Source organism: Chelonoidis abingdonii, chromosome 6, assembly GCF_003597395.2.
Source record: "Chelonoidis abingdonii isolate Lonesome George chromosome 6, CheloAbing_2.0, whole genome shotgun sequence".
Taxonomy (NCBI): domain Eukaryota; kingdom Metazoa; phylum Chordata; order Testudines; family Testudinidae; genus Chelonoidis; species Chelonoidis abingdonii.
In genome coordinates, this window is record NC_133774.1 from 106,829,573 (window position 1) to 106,850,514 (window position 20,942).

Below are 20,942 nucleotides of genomic sequence, written 5' to 3' on the forward strand. Positions count from 1 at the left end.
GTTGGGCCGAATCAGCTGACAGAGCGGCGCTTCCGAGCGGCAGCGAATCACGTGAGAGGAAAAGGCGGGGGGAGCAGCAGCAGCCATGCCACTCAGCGATCTCGCGAGAGGAGGAAGCGGGCCAGAGGCAGCCGCTCTGTATAAATAGCGGGGCAGGCTGCCCTGGGTCGCTGCAGTGTTCGGGAGCGGGCCAGAGGTAAGGCGGGGGTGTCCGTGTCCGTGTCCGTGGGCAGCTTAGCGCTAGTGCAGGGGTGTCTCTAGGCACAGGAAGCCCAGCAGCGCTCTGCTCCCGGGTGAGTGAAGCCGCCCTTGGCAGCGCGGGACAACCTGTCATCTACCGCGGTGGCGCATTTTAAGCGGCTGCGGAGCCGGGTTAACCCCCGTGGCTCGCTGCGGAGCGAGTCCCCGCTAATGGGGCTCGCCCCCCTTCGTGCACGGAGCTAGCATAGCGCTGTGGTGGCTCTGGCCCTCCCGTGCTGCAGCGCCAGGGCGGCAGCCAGCGCAGCTGCTGACTGACAGCCCTGCGGCAGGCTTACAGGGGGCTAGGGCAAAGCGCACGCGGGTGTAGGGGGAGAGGGGAGTGGCTGTATTTCTGGGGTGTCTAGTCTAGCTATCTTAATCTGCAGAGTTTCCCTTTCAGCCGCACTCCTCTGCTAACCTGGGAGGCTGTTCACGTCCCTCTCTCTGGTGGCAGAGAGGGGTTTTTGTTGCTTTAATGGGGCACTTAAAATTTCAGTCCTAACGTTGTGTGACGCCTCCCTCATTGAGGTGGCCCTAGCAGGAGAGCTCTGTTGATAGTGGTCCTTGTATCTGGAGTAGCCTGTGGGCGTGATCGGGTCCCCCTCTCCTGTTACCACACATCATGCTGGTCCAGTTTCTACCCAGTAGGTCACTGAAAAGCTGCAGTTGTGACATCCATATACAGGTGTTTGTCTGCAGTTTACACAGAGCAGATAGAGACTAACAAGTGGGCACAGGAATTTGTTACTAAGGTGCCACAAGTACTCCTGTTCTTTTGTCTGATACAGACTAACAGGGCTGCTACTCTGAAATATGTTCACTCAGTGTATCCAGTGGAAAGGGGTTTTTTCCTCATCTTGCTTGAAAGTTGAAAACTATTCACTTCTGTTCCTCTTTACAAAAGTAGGAAAAAACTTCTGACTCAGTCTGCTTATTCATTTTCCTGTCTGTGGATTAAGCTGTCTCTAAAATATGCCATCAAACATTTGGGTCTGACTCAAACACATTTCTCAAATGGGGAGAGGTGGTTTGAGCATTGGCCTGCTAAACCCAGGGTTGTGAGTTCAATCCTTGAGGGGGCCATTTGGGGATTGGTCCTGTTCTGAGCAGGGGGTTGGACTAGATCTCCTGAGGTTCTTTCCAACCCTAATATTCTATGAAATACACTTTCTTTAATAAGGCCCACATTGACTTTTAACTGAAGGGACTGTAAAAGTGGCTGGAAATACGCAGTAGCATTCTTGTGGGGTTATTCATGCAGTGAAGTCTAAAATATTTTGGGACCTGCAGGAGGTAGTCAGGAGATGGCTTAAACATTAGGCTAGGTCCTGGAAAGAGGTTAAAATCATGCCAGGAATGGCTTAACTCCATCTTTCCATGAGAGGAATTCAGTATGTCCTCTGTGGTGTGGGTCTTTTGGATGAGACCTTTTAAAAACTAAGGTCATGTCTGGTTTGCATAGATATTAAAACTATGAAAAGCTGTGCGAGAGTAGGTTTCTTAGTGTCTTTGCTTTTAGCTATGTGCTGCTACTCCATCCCAGTGTTGTGGTACTTTGCAGTCCAAAGGTGGTGCATTTTTTTTTTTTCCTTCCAGTTGTGCTCTGTGTATATAGTTCAGAGTAGATTTGATGTCAATCAATTTGATTGAAATCACTAGTCAGGAAGACTCAATTTAATCATGGATTTTTACATTCTTGGCTCTTATAACCTTAATACATTCTTCACAACTCAGATATAGGCTTCAGTTTTAGAAGGTACACACTATATATATTTTTAAGTGATTTATTTTAAAGACTTTTCAGATTCATTTTACAGCTATATCAGAAAATGAACGATTGGTTATTGAATTTACCAAAGGTAACTGAAGCAGATATTTATGAAGTCATTGGGAGGTGAACCATCTCCAGTTCAACAAGTTAATTATTAATATTCATTTTCTTGCCATGCTGTATTAGGAGGAGAACATCACCAGACAGTTAAATTGTTTTTAACTAAACCAACAAGATTATGTATTCTAGATTTTTTCTTCAACAGCAAACATAGTATAACAAAACAAATATGGCTTTTTAATTTAGTTAAACATTCAAGTTTTTGAATTAGGTTTGTTTTTTAACTAATGTTAAATCCTCTTTTAAAAAAATAAAACAAATTAAATTGACTGTCAGCCAGGTCAACATGAGAAACTTAAAATATTAGCTTCTGCAGCTAACACAGTCTTTGCCTTCTTTTTCCTGTTCATAATCTGGAAAAGAGAAACAAGCTTTCCTGCTTTTTCAGGACCCAAACAGTTTCTCAACTTGGAATGAATTGGTCCAAAGGAAGAAAATATTCTTTCTCCACCAGTGGAAGAAGCTACTGCTATTAAAAGTGAGAGTTGCTTCAGCAGTCTCTGAATCCAAGTGCTTAGGTGACTTCCACCAGTTCACTGGTGTGACTTTCTTTAAAGCATCAGCAAACATATTTCTTATTCCCACACTGAGTCTCTTATGGCCTGCTGTCACTATAGTTTTCCCTCATAGTGAGAATAGTATGGTAGATCTCAAATCAAGGAAGGCCACACTCAGACTTCTAGAATGTGCTGCTCAAACAGTTTCACTTTTGTTTCTACTGCCTGTCCCTCCCTTCTCACATTTACCTCCAGACTTCTTCTCCAGAGCTATTTGGCCCCAAAAATCTTCTGCTCATTGAGCTTTTTGAAGCTTTGCACTCTTTTAGAGGGACAGTAGCATTGAGATCTGTGTTCTCACCATAAATATATAAACATTTTTGCTGTTAACAAGCATGTTATCTCTGGAGACACAAATCCACAGTTTGAGAACTGCAAAACTAAGCATCTCTGATGGTATCTTCTAGACTGAGACCCATTGGATAGATAGGAAGATTAACCTAAATCTACACAGAAGCCCCTAGAACCACATAAGATTGGGTCCCTAATCCATGAACTACTTGAATTTAGTTACAAAACTTTTACATGAATATATTGTCTCATAGATAGAATAGAATTTACAATCCCTATTCCATGACTTAATATTGCTTTCTCCTCAAAGCATTTATCAAAGTTTTTTTTAAATATGAATTTTATCCACCCTGATATAGTCTATAAAGGAATTTAGTAGCATTTTACATGACTACAGTATTGTCATCGATGTGGAATCTATCCTGTAAGTCTTAACACTTAATATGGAGGTTTTTTCACGTGTCTTTGTATTCCTTAGAAATAGTCTGCTGAATGATACATTTGTTCTGCATACAAATGGTGGCTCATGTTACTATATGAGAGGGAAGAAATACAAAAGGCATGTGTGCATGGTCATTCCCTGTGGGTCACCTGGCAGTGGCCACTGTTGGAAGGCAGGATACTGGGCTAGATGGACCACTGGTCTGACCCATGTGGCTGTTCATATATGCTATCACTCCTCAGTGTTTTGCATACTGGGCATTCATTGGGCATTACAGGAAAGCTGTGCTTGAAACTGTAAGCAGAACAATCAAACTGAAACAGGAACTCTAGTGTTAACTACTGTACTAACTCTGTGGCACATTAAATGTGGAACCCAGGGTGATGGGGTGTGTGGTTTTTGGCATGGTTCTTTTGTGGACTAAACTTTACAGTGGTAGTCTAATGTCCTGAGACCCATGGGTCTTCTGAGAATGAACAGACCCTTAAAAAGGCATGGTCAAATCATGCTTAACTCTAAGCCACAAGAACAAGTGCTTTTTATTGGTAAGTTTCAGTGTCTTCTGTTAACTTCTCTACACTATGGAAGTACACCATGGATTGTTCAGGAGTACTAGTATATCGAGTCCTAAATGAATTATCTATGCCCCTATACCTCCACAGACAGGGATGAAAGCCTGGCAGACTTAGGGGAGTTGTGTGGGAGGACTGCCAATGCCATTTCCTTGGCACTACAGATTTCTGCCTGTGGAGAAGCAGGATGGGTGGGTCTTGGTAGTGACAGCTGCTTTCTCTTCCAACCCATGTGACTTGGCAATAAATGTTTACCCTGCCAACTAATTCAGGGCTCTCTGCAGTGAGGAAACCCTGCCCTGTATGTGGGACAATGGCTTGCTCTAGAATGCCCATGTGGTGGGCATGACCTTGGCACATATAGCTCAGTCCTAAATGATCTACAGCTTACGTGTCTGAGGAGCAACAGGCTGAAACCCCCTGCCATTTTGGTGCAGGTGAGGAAGGAAACAGGAACAGATGCCAGCTATAAAGACACCACCAGGCTATGAATTTGTCTATGCCTCTACATTTTAAATCCTTTGTAGAGGGTGGGATGATACACTGCCTATTGTACAGCAATATGTACACTAGAATCTGATCCAGCCAAAACACATGTTTAACTTAATCTCATTAACAACACCACAAGTTACTTTTGTGCTTGGTGACAAATATATGCAAGTGTCTGCAGGATTTGGGGCCTGAGATACATAAATTCCTAACCTTTTTCAAGGTTCTCCTGTGAGTTGACCCCTTTAAAATCTAGTCCATTTTGAAATATTACTTAAAAGTAGCTACAGCTATTCCATTTACTCAGTCCTCCCACCTACAATCACAATTTTAACTCTTCAGTATTTTTCTCTTGCTACATAGAAGATGCATCCAAACAGGGGTAACCTAGATTAGAGAGACAGTGCTGTCAAATTACTTCAGTAATCAGTGAGAAATGTTATAAACTTCTCTTTAGTTGACCACCCTTTTTTTTTTTAATTTTATATCTAGTACCTGAATGCCTATTACCTGAACTGGTGAATGTGGTAGAGAAACCAAGCTAAACTATTACAGTAGAATCTCTAATTCATTACAGCCCACGTTATCTTGATCCTTCTCATGAAGGGGATGGTAGGCTCGCTCACATGTATTCAAAAACCTCTTTGGGTGGCTTTCTTAAGAACTGCTTTCTTCTCCAGAAGGGAAAGAACTCAGCGTAGATTATTAAAGTGGAACAGTAGTATGGCTATTTGGGACTTGATTTTTAATTTGGATTATCTTGTTCTTGTAGGCTCTACAAGATTCAAGACCTAAAAAAATGGCATCAGTAGCAGCTGACTCACAACAGGTATGTATTAGTTGACAGTCAGTCAGTCTTTATCACCTAGCCAAGACAGATGTGGGTTTAACCTTCTCTCTGTCCACACAGAATGTGGTAGCCAGGGTTGTTAACCTTCCCTTGGTGAGTTCCACCTATGACATGGTGTCCTCTGCTTATGTCAACACAAAAGATAACCATCCCTATCTGAAATCAGTATGTGAGATAGCTGAGAAAGGAGTGAAGACCATGACTGCAGTGGCCATGACAAGTGCTATGCATATCATCCAGAAGCTGGAGCCACAAAGTAAGGCATGACTCTACTTCTTTGTGCATTTATGCTTAACTATTCCATTGAGTTCAGATATAAATATATAGGCTTTTTGGGGGGAGGTGTCGCTTCTGGGGGCACTATATGAGTTAAACCTACTTGTAACAAGTTAGTGATAGCAGAAAAACTGTTACCTTGCTTTGCTCAATAAGCTATGAGCAACTGTAATGAGCTTTCATAAATAGTCTGAAGTCAAGCAAGGTCTGTATCTCCTAAGAGTAAACCTCTAATGACTTGTTCCTAACAAACATTGATTTCTAAGATGATTGCTTGAGTAAGAAGCCTCTGGCTCAACTTTTGTCCTAACCCTTCACCCAGTTTTGAGCTCTGCATCATACTTCCCTTTCACCTACTTGAGTACAACTTGCAGTTACAAATTTGGCAACTGTTTCATGGCTACTTGCTCTGATGTTAGCTCAGAGCCTATTATGAAGAATTGGCAAATAGCCAGGAGATATTCATCAGTCTGTTCACAAGGTCACTTCCTTGAAAGAGATGTGAATTGTTTTTTCACTTGCAAAGCACTTGAAAGCTGTTGTAGAATTAAGCTGCATGAACTTTTTCCTTCCTACTTTTTAAGAAAGAAACTAACCAAAATGTTTGCTTGACTAGGCTTCCTGTTTCAACAAATGTTAACCTTTAGCTTTGTGTGTGGGTTTTTTAAAAAAAAAAATCACCAGGGCAACTTAATCATTCTTGAAACTTCTTTAGTTGCAGTTGCCAACAGCTATGCGTGCATAGGACTGGACAAAATTGAAGAGAGGCTGCCTATACTATATCAACCAACTGACAAGGTAGCTTCAATTACTGCATTTAAGTGAGTGAGACAACCAGAGATTCAGTAATTACTGAAATAGCAAGGCTAGGAGCAGAGCACAGTGTTGAAAATGTGAAACCTTGAATTTGTCCCAGACACCCTATGGCCTTTGGAGTGACTTAGGGCCTTCTCTTCCTCCCCCACCCCCAGGTGTGAGTAGCCATAACATCAACTGAAGTCAGTGGCTGCATGGCACTATTGTAATTCAGGATCTCCATCTGTTTCCCTCCCCATTTTAAATAGGGAAGAGACTCTCCTGACTTACTAGAGCAATATAAGGGTTAATACTTTTGCAGTGCTTCAGATATCTAGGCACTATATGTAAACTGAAGTAGAACATTTCATGTGGAAATGACTTGAACATATAAATATTTTCTGTAACTTAAATGTTCTCTAACTGGAGAACCAACTATGAAATGAAAGTTTGTAGCTTTCATTATTTAGGTGGAAAGGAAAACTAGTGAATTTATAACTTGACATATTGCTGTAGTGCCCAAGGGTTCCATTTAGTATGAGGGCCCCATTGTGCTAGGTGCAGTCCAAGACAAGACAGTCACTGCTCAAAGCCTAATCTAACCTCCTTCCCAGTGGCTTAGCATACTGCAAAGTAGGAGGATCTGCTTTCATCCATTGCTGCCACGTGAGTACGATGAAAATACCTTTTGTGACTGAGCTCACTGTTTGGGTTTTTTCCCAAACTTTCATTGCTCTTTTAAGAGACTCAGTCTTTCAACTCAACACTGCTTCCTTCTAGCCTGAAGCCTTTCAACATCTTCTGATAAACCTAATCTCCTGGTCCTCTCTTCATATTGAGTTACTGTCTTTCCTTAAGGTAGCTGGAAGCTTCTTTGCAGGGGTTTTTGTTTGGGGGATTAGGGGACCTCATCAAGTCTCCTGTATAGGGCTACCAAATGGGCCACATTAGCTGGGTTACGGTCTATTGTGCTGCTTGGGTTCCTTTTGGTAATGATGCTTCAGTATTACCTGGAAAGGTTCTCTTGATATGGAGAGACCTTCATTTTGACAATTTAGTATAAATAGCCTAATTATGACCTGGTGGTATAAAATCATTGTAAGAAGATTTATTCTTCCGACAAACCCAAAGGACTCTTGATCAGAACAGGGCATTAACACCTGGTCCCTCTAAAGAGTCACAGGTTAGGCACCCAAAACTTTTTTTGGAAAATGTGTTCCTTAAAGGAACACAAGTCTTGAGTGTTTGTTTTTGTTCTCTTCTCCTCCCCCCCCCCCCCCCACCTACTCATTCTAGGCTTGCATCAGTATAAACTACTAATCCACTTTGGTGGAAATGCCGCCTCTAATGCTGATTGAGTAGCTGTAGGTTTCTGCTTGTTAAAAACAGACAAATTTCTATCCCTGTAGTGAAGGCCTCTTAAAGAATCCTGAAACCAGTTGTACTAAACATTAGTTGTCTCTACTTTTGGAAAGTGTGTGGAAGTCCAGAATTTAAATACCTCCCACTATTAAATGAGAAGTCTGTGTCTCTTCCTTGCAGGTGGTCGCCAATGCCAAGGATGTAGTTGTTGGTGCAAGAGATGCTGTAACAATCACTGTGACTGGTGCCAAGGATACTGTCGCCCATACAATTACTGGAGTCATGGACAAGACTAAAGAAGCTGTGCATGACAGTGTGGAAATGACTAAGTCAGTTGTCAGTGGCAGCATTAACACTGTCCTGGGAAGCCGTGTGGTGCAGATGGTGAGCAGTGGGGTGGATAGCGCACTCAGCAGGTCGGAAACTCTTGTAGACCATTATCTTCCACTTACTGAAGAGGAGTTAGGTAAGACTACTTGAGATAAGACCCTAACTGGGGATGGGGATTGGGAGTGGGGGGGAGAGAGTCAGTGTCACTTGACAACCCTACTAGTTGAATGGCATGACACTGTATTGACACTAATCTCAGACATGGCCTTTCACCATGCCAACCATGATGCCTTCTTGTCATCAGGGAAGGCATATGAAGGAAAGTGGCATATTTGGAATGAAGGGATAGGTTTTTGTCCCATCCAGATATAAATTGGACTGCCATGTAATCTGTTAGAGGCTGGACTGCTAACCTAACTCTTAATCAGTCTAAACTAACTTCTCTCTCTAGCAAAAGAAGCTACAAAGGTTGAAGGATTTGAAGCTGGAGTTCAAAAGCCAAGTTACTACATTAGACTCGGATCCTTGTCTTCAAAGGTCCGCAGCCGTGCCTACCAACAGGCCTTAATCAGGGTTAGAGATGTTAAGTACAAAAGCCAAGAGACCATTTCACAGCTCAATTACACTGTTAATCTGGTAAGTTAACAAGAATTCTGTGTTTGAGGTGTAAATGCAAAATCTCTTGGTAGTCTTATCTTAGAACTTCTGTCAAACATGGATAACATAAATAAAATTGTTTAAATCAAAGGTTCTTAATGGTCCAAAACACATCCATTATCTTCCAAGTTCTCATCTTACACCAAGACAGATTCAGTCTCCACTCCCAAAATAAGATTACATCCATTTTGCAAGACTAATAGGAAAATGTAGTTGCTGTTTAAAGGACCAGCTTAGACCCTGAAGTGAAGAATGTCTTGCAATTCTATTCAAAAATCCTACTTCATTAGTAGAATAGGATTCTTTAAATCTTGGTATGACTCTTGAAGTTGCAACTAGTTAGAATCATGCAACAGAATACTCATTCTGAGTCCATGTGTATGTAGAGGTCTTGAAGTGAGGACCTATATATTACTTCAACACTAGCACATGATACTACTAGAAAACAAGAGGAAGGCAGACATTTCTTCCCCCTGCCCATCTATCACTCTAAAAATGTCTACCCAACAAAACTGTCATTCTTGAAATGACTTTTTGGAAAGAGTGGGAGGGCTGGAGAACACTTGTAATAACCCTAAACTGTTTGGGATCCTTGCTTCACGACCTCATTGTTTTCTAGATCGAGTATGCCAGAAAGAACATGAATAGTGCCAACCAGAAACTTCATGATGCCCAGGAAATGCTATATCAGTCTTGGGTAGAATGGAAGAAAAACACAGGCCAAAGTGATGGTGACTCTCTCAGTGCTGAGGTAAGTAAATGCAATATGTCACTTAAATTCTTGGTAGAAAGTACATACATACAAGTAACTTGTTGGTCCTTGTGTCTTCAAAATGATTCATTGGTGCATCTTGCTAAGATGCACTGCAAGCATAAAGAACCTGAATGGTGTCTTGCCCCTTTTCTCGCTCCCATCCCCGTTGCTCTGCAAAACTAAATTTAAATCCTATTGTGGCCTACTTAAGTAATGACTTGGTTATTGGCACCAGACATACAAGCTAATTGACTACATCTATTGTGTTCATTTCAACAAATTAGTCTGTCTAGATGCAGGGTTTTCTAAAAGAACCCTAAACAGTGCAGTAATGGTCTAATGCAGTAACTGGGTGCCATTTTCTACTACATGCTTTGGCATATTTATTACAGCCTCGCTCTTAGAGTGGCTTTTTTAAAAATTGGCCTCTTGACCCAGCTGCCATGACCGGAGTCCAGAGACTCACCAGCTCAAACTATTGTTAGGGGATAAGCTACTGATGACTTGCTCTCCCACATCTAGTCAGGCACTCAGATCTGTCCTGGACCTCTCATCTAGCTATCTTTGGAAGGTCAGAACAACTTGGGTGGGACTGACAATGCAATTTTCCAATCCTCTACTTTTTTCTTCGCCCTGCCCTGCCAGACTATTCCCTCTCCTCCCAAGCCTCTTAGCAACCAATCTTGATAACTGCAGAAATGCAGTAACTGATTAGCTGAACTTAAAACGTTATCTCGTAAGGGTTTAATGCATCCATCTTAAAGCTTCAACTGTTTCACTAAAACCAAGTGAATTATTGAGCTTGTAATACAGTACAGTTAGCTGAGACAAGGAACAGAACAGACCTTTTCTATACATGACATAATGTGCTTCAGAGACTTGCAGCCTTCAAGGGTTCATGTATCCTGGGTCTGTCAGATGTGCTCTTGAAAAGCACAGACCCTAGTAAATTCCTTAAAGCCAATAGCTTAGTTTCATTTCTATGAAACGAAGGCCGTGCTCTCATCTGCCACAGCTTCAGTTCTCCATCTCCCCTTAATTCCATGGTGTGAGCTTGCAGCAACAGTACAGTTGCTGCAGTGACCAACTCTCTGGTCAATGAAATACTTAACTCTAAAGTGCTGTTATGCTTTGTTTCCAGTACATTGAGTCACGCACACTAGCCATTGCCCGGAGCCTGACTCAGCAGCTTCAGACCACTTGCCTCACCCTGGTGTCAAGTATACAGGGGTTGCCACAGAACATTCAGGACCAAGCCCATCACATTAGGGCGATGGCAGGGGACGTCTATAGAAGCTTCCACTCTACTTCATCTTTCCACGAAGTATCAGATAACCTTCTCACCACTAGCAAAGGACACCTGAAGAAAATGAAGGAGTCTCTGGATGATGTGATGGATTATCTTGTTAACAACACACCACTCAACTGGCTGGTAGGTCCCTTTTACCCACAACTGGCTGGATCTCAGCATGCTGAGCGCAAGGGTGAAGGGGAGAAAAATGCCAGCCAAGATGACAAACAGCATGAACACAGCACAGATTAAATTGCATAGCGTGCACATAGACTGCAGTCTGAGTTAACAAGGTGACTTAACTACTGTAGCTGTCAGGTGACCTATGGGGGTGGGGGGGAGATGGTAGAGGCCTAAAGATATGAATATGTCCTTTCTCCTCTAAGATTTTTGCTATCCTGTCTAAGTGCTTCTGAAAATAATGACCAGCATAATGTGCCTTGAGGCTTGAAACTTCAGCAACTTACAGCAGTGAATCATCGTTTAGTTACCTGGTTAAGAAGCCTCTTGTCTGACAAAGTGTCCAGTATCATGATCTTAAATGGAACTAATTGCAACCAAAAACTGACTAGTCAGTGACCTGTGCAGGAAAAATATTATAATATGATCTCATTTGGCACTCCATTTAAGTCTTGCTGCTCAGCAAGAGAACCTGATCAAATTTCCACTGTTTTCAGTATCACAGATTGTGCACTTTGCTATGATGGCTCAGACTGTACAATTGTCTTAATCACCTCATTGGACGGGTCACAAGCATAATGCCTTAATATGAATCTGCCACTTGCTTTGCTTTCAAGTAAGGCTTCTGACTGGATCAGCCAGAGATTTTTATTTAAATGCTGAGTTTTCATTGTCCTGACTTCTTTTCAAATCTTTTTCTAAAATCCTTATTTAACTACCCAATAAATAAACTAAAACCAGTACTGAAAATTAAATCTGCAGTATGGCATATGAACACGTTTGTACCAGGGTGCCTAGTTTCATGTGTCTCCGTAGTGCTTTCACCTTTTTTGTAATTCATTTTGTATGTTAAGTAATAAATGCTTCAGCAGCCAAAGTCTGTCTCATTTGAATGGTGTAAAAACATTTTAGCACTTCCTTATTAAATACTGTGACTCACTGTCTTAAGTTGAATTGGATCCAGGTGAAGCCCGGCTTGAAATGCCAACAAAGTAGATACAAACTACTGGTTACTAACCCACATCAGATGCATTCCACAGAGATGGGTCAGATGTTGCTGCTGCATTTGTTTTCCTATTCATGAGTCCCCGTCCACCCTTCTGCTCCCTCTTAGCTTTATTCCAGCTTGTCTGTGCTTATTGTCTACCTTAGTGAAAACTTGGACTGTAGAAACAACTGCTCAGTAACATAAAGGAGGCCTGTGCAGGATGGCCTGGACAGATGTTTGTCCTGCTTGCAGTATAGGCATTCCTGCATGTGACTTCTAATACCTACTGCATTGGCAGACGTCCCCCTGCAATCAATATACTTTTAGTTTGAAAAATAAGAACTGAAAATAAATGGCTAACTTGTGTTTTTAATCAAACATGCATTTGAAACTACATAGACTTAATCTGATTATTACATGTGCTGCATATTGTATTCTCTGGAGAAAAATGTAATTTAAAAGAAACTTCTGATCAAGTACTAATGGATAGTAGCTAACTATTCTACCCTAGGTTAAGCTTAACCAACCTGTTCAGCATCTGGGCTCTCCCTACCGGAACAACTAAAGCCTCAAACCACTGAATATCCACTACTGGAAGTGAGGCATGGCTTTTTTGTGCCATGCTGCAGTAAAAAAAACCACTTAAAGATGAAAATCAAAGTGGCTAGTGAACTCAAGGTGAATAGTGGGCTGAGGCATGTTGGAAGAGACCTTCATACTTAATGAATAGGCAGGTTAAGACTTTCAAGCTTCTGGGTTATTAATAGCACCCTACCAAATTCATGGTCCATTTTGGTCAATTTCAGTCAGGATTTAAAATTTCAGATTTAAATAGCTGAAATTTCAGTGTTGTACGGGGGGGGAGGGGGTGTCGACAAAGTTATTGTAAGGAGGGTGGTAGTACTGCTACCTTTACTTAGGCACTGTTGGCAGCATTGCCTTTGGAGCTGGGCAGCTGGAGACTGTCAGCTGCTGGCTGGGAGGCCTGCTCTGAAGGCGGGGGAGGTGGTGGCGGCGGCAGCAGCACAGAAGGAAAGGTGGCATGGTATGGTATTGCTACCCGTCCTTCTGTGCTGCTGATGGTGGCTCTGCCTTCAGAGCTGGGCACCCAGCCAACAGCTGTCACTCTCCAGCTGCCCAGTTCCAAAGGCAGCACAGAAGTAAGGGTGGCAATACTGAAACCCCCTAAAATAACCTTGTGCCCCCTCAAACTCCATTTTGGGTGAGGACCCCACTTTGATACTGATCACCCCTGTAAAATCTATATCGTACAGGGTAAAAGCACACAAGACCAAATTTGTTTGGGGAGATGAGATTTCATGGCTCATACCAAATTCAGGCATGTAAGTGTTAAGGTGATAGTGGACTCAAGTATTAATAACTATTCTAATGGTACATTTAAACAAATCCATGACATAGGGACTAATTTCTGCTGCTCCCTTTAAAGATTTTTACAAGGTAAAATCCAGGCCGATCTTAGGTTTTCTGGGGGTTGGTTTTTCCTTATTTTACAAATGTAAGGACTGTGTGGATACTGGAAAAATTGTTGGTAGCTCAGAGACAAAGTCCTAAATCAAACTAAGGCACTCACAAGCTGGTGTAACTTACATATTGAGGGACCAAAAAGATGCAGGAGGAAAAGCCAGCTAACAGGAGGTTATAAGTTAAAGTAGGAGTCATTAGTGCCTCCTGTTGGACCCTCTTTTGGGCCTTTCTGGCATCAAGTTTCATACCAACTTGGATGAATTCTGAGGATGTGTAAGGAACTATAGCACACCATGAATGAGCAAGTCTGTCTGTTTAACCTGAAGGTATGGAAAATCTAAAGCAGCTTTGATCTCTGAATTGACCCTAAACTTTCTGCAAGGCCAATTGACAGTTTAAGAACTCCTTTTCAAAAACAATAAAATTCCTTATACAAAAGCCACACAGAGTTTCATGATCAGTTGAAGTGTGAGTTGTTAATAGAGGTTTATTAGTAAAAGCAGTTGCAGCTACAGTAGCTAGGACTGAGGACAAATGAGTTGTACTGGTAGACTGGGGTAGTCACTTGGACCATGGACTAAATCCACACTGCCAGACACTGAACAGACTGCAAAATCTTATTTACTTACCATTGTTGCAGTGGGAAATGGGTTTTTCTGCAGTCTAGACCCTGATTATACCTTGATCAACAAATCTGAACTTCAACAAAACATCAACTATCCCTATACTAGACTCCATCCAAATAGGTGCCTGTGAAAGCATGATGCTGTCAGCTCTCTGTCTGAGCACAGAGGCAGCCTTGGGCAGTAGAGGGAAGACAAAACCAACTGCTACTCCCAGGTAGGCTGAGAGACTCAGGATTGAACTTCCTAATGTCAGCTGTTTAAGGCTGGTGGATCCCTGGGAGTGGGCTCTTGAGCAGCCCTGCTCAGCCATTTGCCTGAACCATAAGACTGAGCAAAAGTATTCAGCTGGCTCACTGAGAGGCCTTTTTCCAAGAAGGTGAGACTTGCCTTCTGAGGAGGTTTCCAGGAAGAGACAGCTGCTGCAGGACTAGAATTTCTTTCCTTTAGATAAATAGGGAATGAAGGTCAAACAAGTGGATATTCTGGGTTTTGAACCTTGCCCTCATAGTTGAAGGGGAAGAGTGTGGTTCACAAATGCCAGTTAAACTGAATCACAACTAATTCAGTCAGCTCTTTCCTTGAGACAGTAGCCATCTGTATACAGATGCTCCCTAAGCAGCCCCTGCTCATGCCACGTGATTCCAGACAAAAAGGTACTAAGATGTCAGCTGTGCTTTAAGATCCCATTAGATAGCTCCAGTGCTAAATCACAATTTGTGAAGTGCAGATGCATCTGTGGGCTGGTCTCCAGTTTGACTTCATTCATATTTGCCTGCCAAACCATTTTGATTGAAGAAACATTGTACTGTATTTGCTATGGGACTATTTTGAAGCTATAGACTAAAAGCAATCTTCAGATTGGAAGAATCTGTACAGTGCTTAAAGCCCTGTTAAGGGCAGAGCTGAGAGAAAAATATCTTTTTTTTTTTCTTTAACTTACCTTACCGTGCTTGCATAATGAATAGCTCAACTACAGCTCATAGAAACTCTCCGCTCTACCATCAGCTTGAGAATAAACATAAGATTTCATCTTTTTTTTAAACATTGTTTGTGGTTTGATACATTGTATAATAACCTACTGATATAATGTAACATGATTGTAGTGTCACAATGATTAGGTGGTCAGGGAATATGGTTTTAGCCCTCCATCTGAAACAGCCACACACTTCTCTAGATATGGAAAACAAAAAAACAAACCACTATACATCTCAGCTATTGATTTCTACAGTTAGCTTTACCTCATAGCCTCCTTTCCTATACAGTGACAATCATATGTAAACTACCAGTCTTAAATATACTGACTTACAAACAAGTACACTGACCCCTAGAATAAAGTGTTATAACAGTAATTGGTAAAGTTAAGCCTCACTTCATTGTAATGCAAGATCTTTGACATGAAGATGAGCCTGACTGACGCTACACCCACTTTTAGATACTAGTTACTTCTTTTATGACTTCAGGTTTTTGGTCTAGAATAACCATTTAAGGTTTCAGAAAACACTTGTACACTGCAATGGTTTTCCACCCCAAAGTGAATACTTAACTTCCTTAAGTTACATGCTGGATTTTGTACTTGGACATTATTACAAAATGTCACTACTTTACACAGTGCTTTCAGTTTCCATAATAACATAGTGACAGCTTCATCTTTACTGGGGATCAAGATGAGTTGGAACACATTCTACTCGCAGCAGACTATCTTAATAAAACATCTGTATTATTACTGACTACACCAGGACTCTAAGCCTTCCTACTGCATTGACTGAGTGCTGCTTACAAATCTGTTTCCCCCCACCGCCCATAGGAGCTGGAAAAAATTGCCAAAAAGTCTCATCCATAAAAATGAGGACCCATATTCTAACCTGCAATTATCAATGAATTTTTGCTTTCTCAATAGAGTATTAAACTCAGGCACTGCAGTGCTTGTTATTTTAACATCTGGTCAGTACTATTGTGAATACTCATTAAATATTGATATCTGTTCTGAATGTATTAGTTTTGAAACTTACTAGATTGAAATTTGAGTTTTTTGACGTTTTCAGTCTCAGATGCATGCAAATAAAGGCAAAATCCATGTGCTAAAACTGTAAAGTAAGGAACTGCTTTTTATATGCTGATTGTATGTAGTTCTGTTTCAAAAGTTTCTTCATAACCCCCACATTTTTCTTACTAAAGTTATAAAATACACAATAAATTCTGATAAGATAGTGGCTAAATGCACATATCACTATAGTCTAACTTTTTATGGACTAAAGTAACTTAATAGAGAATGTAACTAGTGTTGATGCGGGGAGAATGCGTGCAAGAGAAGTTTTACCTGGCGTTTTTGGTCATAATCGCACAAAAAATGAGGATTCCATGTTCTCCCATTCCCCATCAAATATGAAACAACTGAACTATAAAGGCAAATACAGAGATGATGTAGAAGTTAGACTCTCTTACACTGAAGGCTTATCATTGGTAGGGGCTTTTGCATTGATCTATATGGGGGTTTGCATAAATGTATAAATATGTGCTCCACTAGTGCAACTTACCAGATTCAGAATAAAGATAAATCTGATGCAAACCCTGTTGTAGGCTAACAATAGTGCATTTACACAGGGTTTGCAGCTGGTGTAGCAACCACTAATATTAATAGGCCCTAATTTAGAGTCCCTTAGAACTACTTACATCCATTCTTCTAACATCTAAAGGATTTTAAGTGCAAGTAACTTGACAAGGTGACTGGAAAAGGTGTAAATGATTGTGACTCCAATGCAGAGTCCCTTAAATATGAGTATAGTGGGTAGAAGTAGTTCTGCAGGAGTGTATTGTAAGTCTAAGACTATGTCTATACTGCGCATCTTACAGCGGCACAGTTGTACTGCTACATCTGTGGCACTGTAAGGTTCTCCATGTAGCCCCTTTGTTGGCAGGAGAGAGCTCTCCTACCAAGAAAATAAAGCCACCTTCAATGAGGGGTGATAGCTTTGTTGGTGGGAAAGTCTCCCCCGCACACAAAGTGCTGTCCACACCGGTGCTTTTTGTTGGGAAAATTTTTGTTGGTCAAAGGTGTTTGTTTTTTTTCACACCCCTGACCGACGAAAGTTTTACTGACAAAAGTGCAGTGTAGACATAACCTACCTTATGTATCACCTCCACATTTGGCTCCTGATATCTTGTTTACATTGTTTTAGACTTCCAAGTCTGTTACTAGTGGGGCAAGGAGTGCAAGGTACAGCTCCTGAAAGTATAGAGTTATTTTAAATGTGTTACTGTGTGGAGTCTTACGATGTGGATGTTTTATGCAGCAGGGTGCAGAGTAAGTTCTGCCAATAGAGCAATGGAGCCTCATTCTTGCTGCCATCTGAAGTCAGTGGGATTAATGCTATTGATCTCATTAGAAGATCAAGCTTTATCTAAAACTAGTCAATGGCTGCTGTAAGCCTTCATGCTGCACTCCTCATGCTAAGTGTCATCATCCTGGGACTCAAACAATGTCTTTTGAAATCCAGTTTTATTTTACAAGAGGCACTCATATCTCTGGAGCCCTGTTCTAGATTCCCTACCCATAAATCAACTTCAGAGCCAGAGCTCCACAATCTATTTGAGAGGTTGCACTGAGTAATGTGAGGAGCCACTTCCTTCTTGGGCCCATGCCTCCCTGTTCCAAAGGTGTCATCTCCTGATAACAAGCACTGAGCATAGTTTGCTGCATAGCACCACATACAGTGCCATCAAGATAGTTCTTTAAAAAACAATCTTAGCAGGGGGGGAAAATAAACTGGGTTGCTTCTCAGTCTAACATGTTTCAGATAGTTCAATTGGAGTAGGAGATTTGTTGGTATTTGCTTGCTATTGTACCCTAATTGTAAACCCAGGCACTATACACATACTGCAGTTGTGCACAAATGCTGTAGCTGAGTTTATTTTCTCTGCTTGCCTACATTTAAGCCAACTCTGCATTAAACTGTGAAAAATATATTTACTTTGCTCAGACTGGGTAACATTTTAAAAAAATGCCTGAATCAGCTAGCGTAAATCCCATTTTCAAATGCTCCCAAGCTCCTAGATCACATACATGTCACTGACAGGAATGGAAATTAGGCTCCTAACTGGCTTCTGAAAATTTTGCCCAACATCTAGATGTGCAGAGAGCTTTACTAACCCATTTAACAAACATATAAAAATCACTTTGACCATCATTGCTCACCCAATAGCCAACAGTCCATACTAATTCTACATACCCAGGTAGGGTAGTGATTGAATAATATACAACATTGAAACTGAGGAGTGCATGAGTGATGGAATGGGTATTCTCCACTTGTAGTAGGGTAGTGTCAATTCTGGTGGGGTGATGGTGATTGGATTAAAAATATATAGTTAGTAGCTTTTGAGTTGATAACTATTATGAAGTTACTTGGTGGCAGATTTGAGCTTTTACAAATGAAAGTTTAGCCATGTAGTCTGTTTCTTAAAATGTTGATCAGTGTGAGTCGATTACAAATATAAACTTTCCTTGGCAAACTATTGTGAAATGTTAATTTCTCACAATTAGAGGCAATCACTTCCCCACACCATTTCTTCAGAACAAGACTGAAGCTTACTGCCTCAATTGAGTGCAGTGTAGAAGAGCTTGTGTTATCACCTGTGCTGTATCTGTTCTGTGAATAACCAGGCTCTCCAACTAGCTCCTTACATAACCATTAATTTTTTCTCTATCTCTCATTCCCCTCTGAAGTTTGAAGAGAACTGAAGATAAAGATGATATAGCAAACATATATAATACCTCTAAATTGATATGAGATATAATATACATTGTCTCTGCAAGAGACCAGTCTTACTAGAAAACCTTAACATACCACCTCTATGTATTATGAAATGTTCTGTTTGAATGCAGTTCTGTTCCACCTTTATAATAAGAATGTATCCACTAATACACTAAATTATATTACTTAAGATGTTTCTGTCATTCTATCTATCTATCTAAAATAAGACTGAGAATGTTTGATTTGTTTAATACTTCGGGGCTGATTTTCAGAGGTACTGAACACTTGCGGCCTTGGTTGACTTCAGTTGGAGGCATGAGTGTTCAGCTCTTTTGCAAATCAGGTCCTTCAGTTTTTACCTTCACATTTATTTAGATTTCTTCCTCTGCAGGTGCCAGATTTCACTATCACAGACTTGTCTTCAGAATCTGATGATATTCCAGACATTTTGGGTTTGGATGAGGAAGACCAGCAAGATTTTTCACGCACAAATGGCCCTATCACCACGGGACCAAGAGCTGAATAAACATCAGGCACAAAACTGTTCTCTTGATTTGATGTGGGTTGTTTTTTTCCATGTTAACTTATATTTCTGCTTTTTAAAAATAAATCTATATAGCTCTTGGAGTGTATAGTTTTTGGATCAATTTTGTTTCACTTAGCTGCATTGAAATTCTGATTTGCATCTCTTTTTTTAAGAACTGCATTTTAGTGTAACTCTCTAGCATGGGTGTCAAACTTCCATCTTCCTGGGCTCCTATGGCCCAATCAGTGTAGCCAATTGGTATACACATCCATTTAAAACTGCACTGCTATTTGGTTTGCTGTCAGAAACAGCCAAAACAGCACTCCAGCACTTTGCACAAATGACTGTCAGCAAAAGGAGACTGACTAGGATTTGCTGATAAGTTTCCCGTTTTAGTCTCTGTGTAAAGCACTTCTGCATCTACCTCTTTGCTGCTGAAAAAGACTACAGGCTTGGCTTGACCATGGGATCCTAGTCAGCTTTGGTGAGACTGTGTCTAAAGAGCTTGAAACGGTGTCCTTTGTAAGAAGTGTTTATAATGAAAGAACTCCATTTCCCATTGCATCCCTTGCATGTGTAAGTACTTCTGCTGCCTGGGGGAGACTAAGGATGGGAATTGGGGTTAGAAGAGCCCAGATATGGGGCAGAGTGCAGAAAAAATACAAATAAGAAGGCAGGGAACACAAAGGAAGAAAGGAGACATAGGAATAAAAAAGAGTGAAAAGGAGAAAATGAAGTATGGAGGAGAGATACAAATAATCATTGGCAAAAGACAAACAGAAAGAAAGTCAGAGGAGAAACTTAATTGAACGAGAAACTTTGGTGGTAGTAACTTAGACACACACCATCTTTTGCTGAGTAACCAAATAGAGTGATTAACTTTAATAACTTAATGGCCTGATTCTGTACTTCTTGCATGCACCATTGACTTAGGTAGGAGTTTTGGAGTATGTGAGGAATGCTGCAGGATCAGACCCATTCAATGTTATGTTATTATTTACAGATCATGTTCTACTCTTATTCTTTGTGCAAAAATCTTACTGTCATCACTGGGAAGCCATTGTGGATTTGTGGGTTTTATATGGTGCTAATTTTGTAGACCAGGCCCACAGATCCTGATTAGGCTCTCGCTATACTCCTACTCTGTCATAATGTACTATCTGATTTTTGTGAAAGCTTTTAAGTTTAGTCACTGAAATGCCTTGAAATAAAGTTTGATCTATAAGTCTTAGAGTTGGTGTGGTTGGACTTCTCTTCTTTGTTGTCTCTTGTACTTAATTCCTGTCTAAAGAGCTCTCATTTTGATTATTTGAAGCAGGGGAAAGAATGCACTTTAAAAGGACCAGATCAGCTTCTGATTCACAGGCTATCTCTTCACTACCCGCTGTATCGGCGGGTAGCAATCGATTTCTCAGGGATCGATATATCGCGTCTCATCTAGATGCGCTATATCGATCCCTGAACGAGCTTCTGTCGCCTCCAGAACTCCATCAATGCGAACAGCGGTAGCGGAGTCGGCGGGGAGCCGCGGACGTCGATCCCGCGCTGTGAGGACGGAAGGTAACTCGATCTAAGATACTTCAACTTCAGCT

At 41.2% G+C, this 20,942-nt stretch overlaps 1 protein-coding gene across 2 annotated transcripts; it reads left to right on the plus strand.

The window, feature by feature from the left end:
• Nucleotides 1-51: 51 nt before the first annotated feature.
• PLIN2 (perilipin 2) lies at nt 52-20,581 on the plus strand. Of its 2 annotated transcripts, XM_032797534.2 has the most exons (9): nt 52-196; nt 5,255-5,311; nt 5,393-5,588; nt 6,324-6,406; nt 7,946-8,231; nt 8,547-8,731; nt 9,372-9,503; nt 10,648-10,938; nt 19,216-20,581. In XM_032797534.2, exons 2-9 carry the CDS (start codon nt 5,282-5,284, stop codon nt 19,348-19,350), a joined length of 1,338 nt encoding a protein of 445 aa, XP_032653425.1. In that variant the 5' UTR covers nt 52-196; nt 5,255-5,281; the 3' UTR covers nt 19,351-20,581. The 2 variants fall into 2 exon arrangements, with proteins under 2 accessions (XP_032653425.1, XP_074923412.1); XM_075067311.1 differs by lacking the exon at nt 19,216-20,581 and having other exon boundaries at nt 98-196; nt 10,648-16,160.
• The last annotated feature ends 361 nt before the right edge of the window (nt 20,582-20,942 follow it).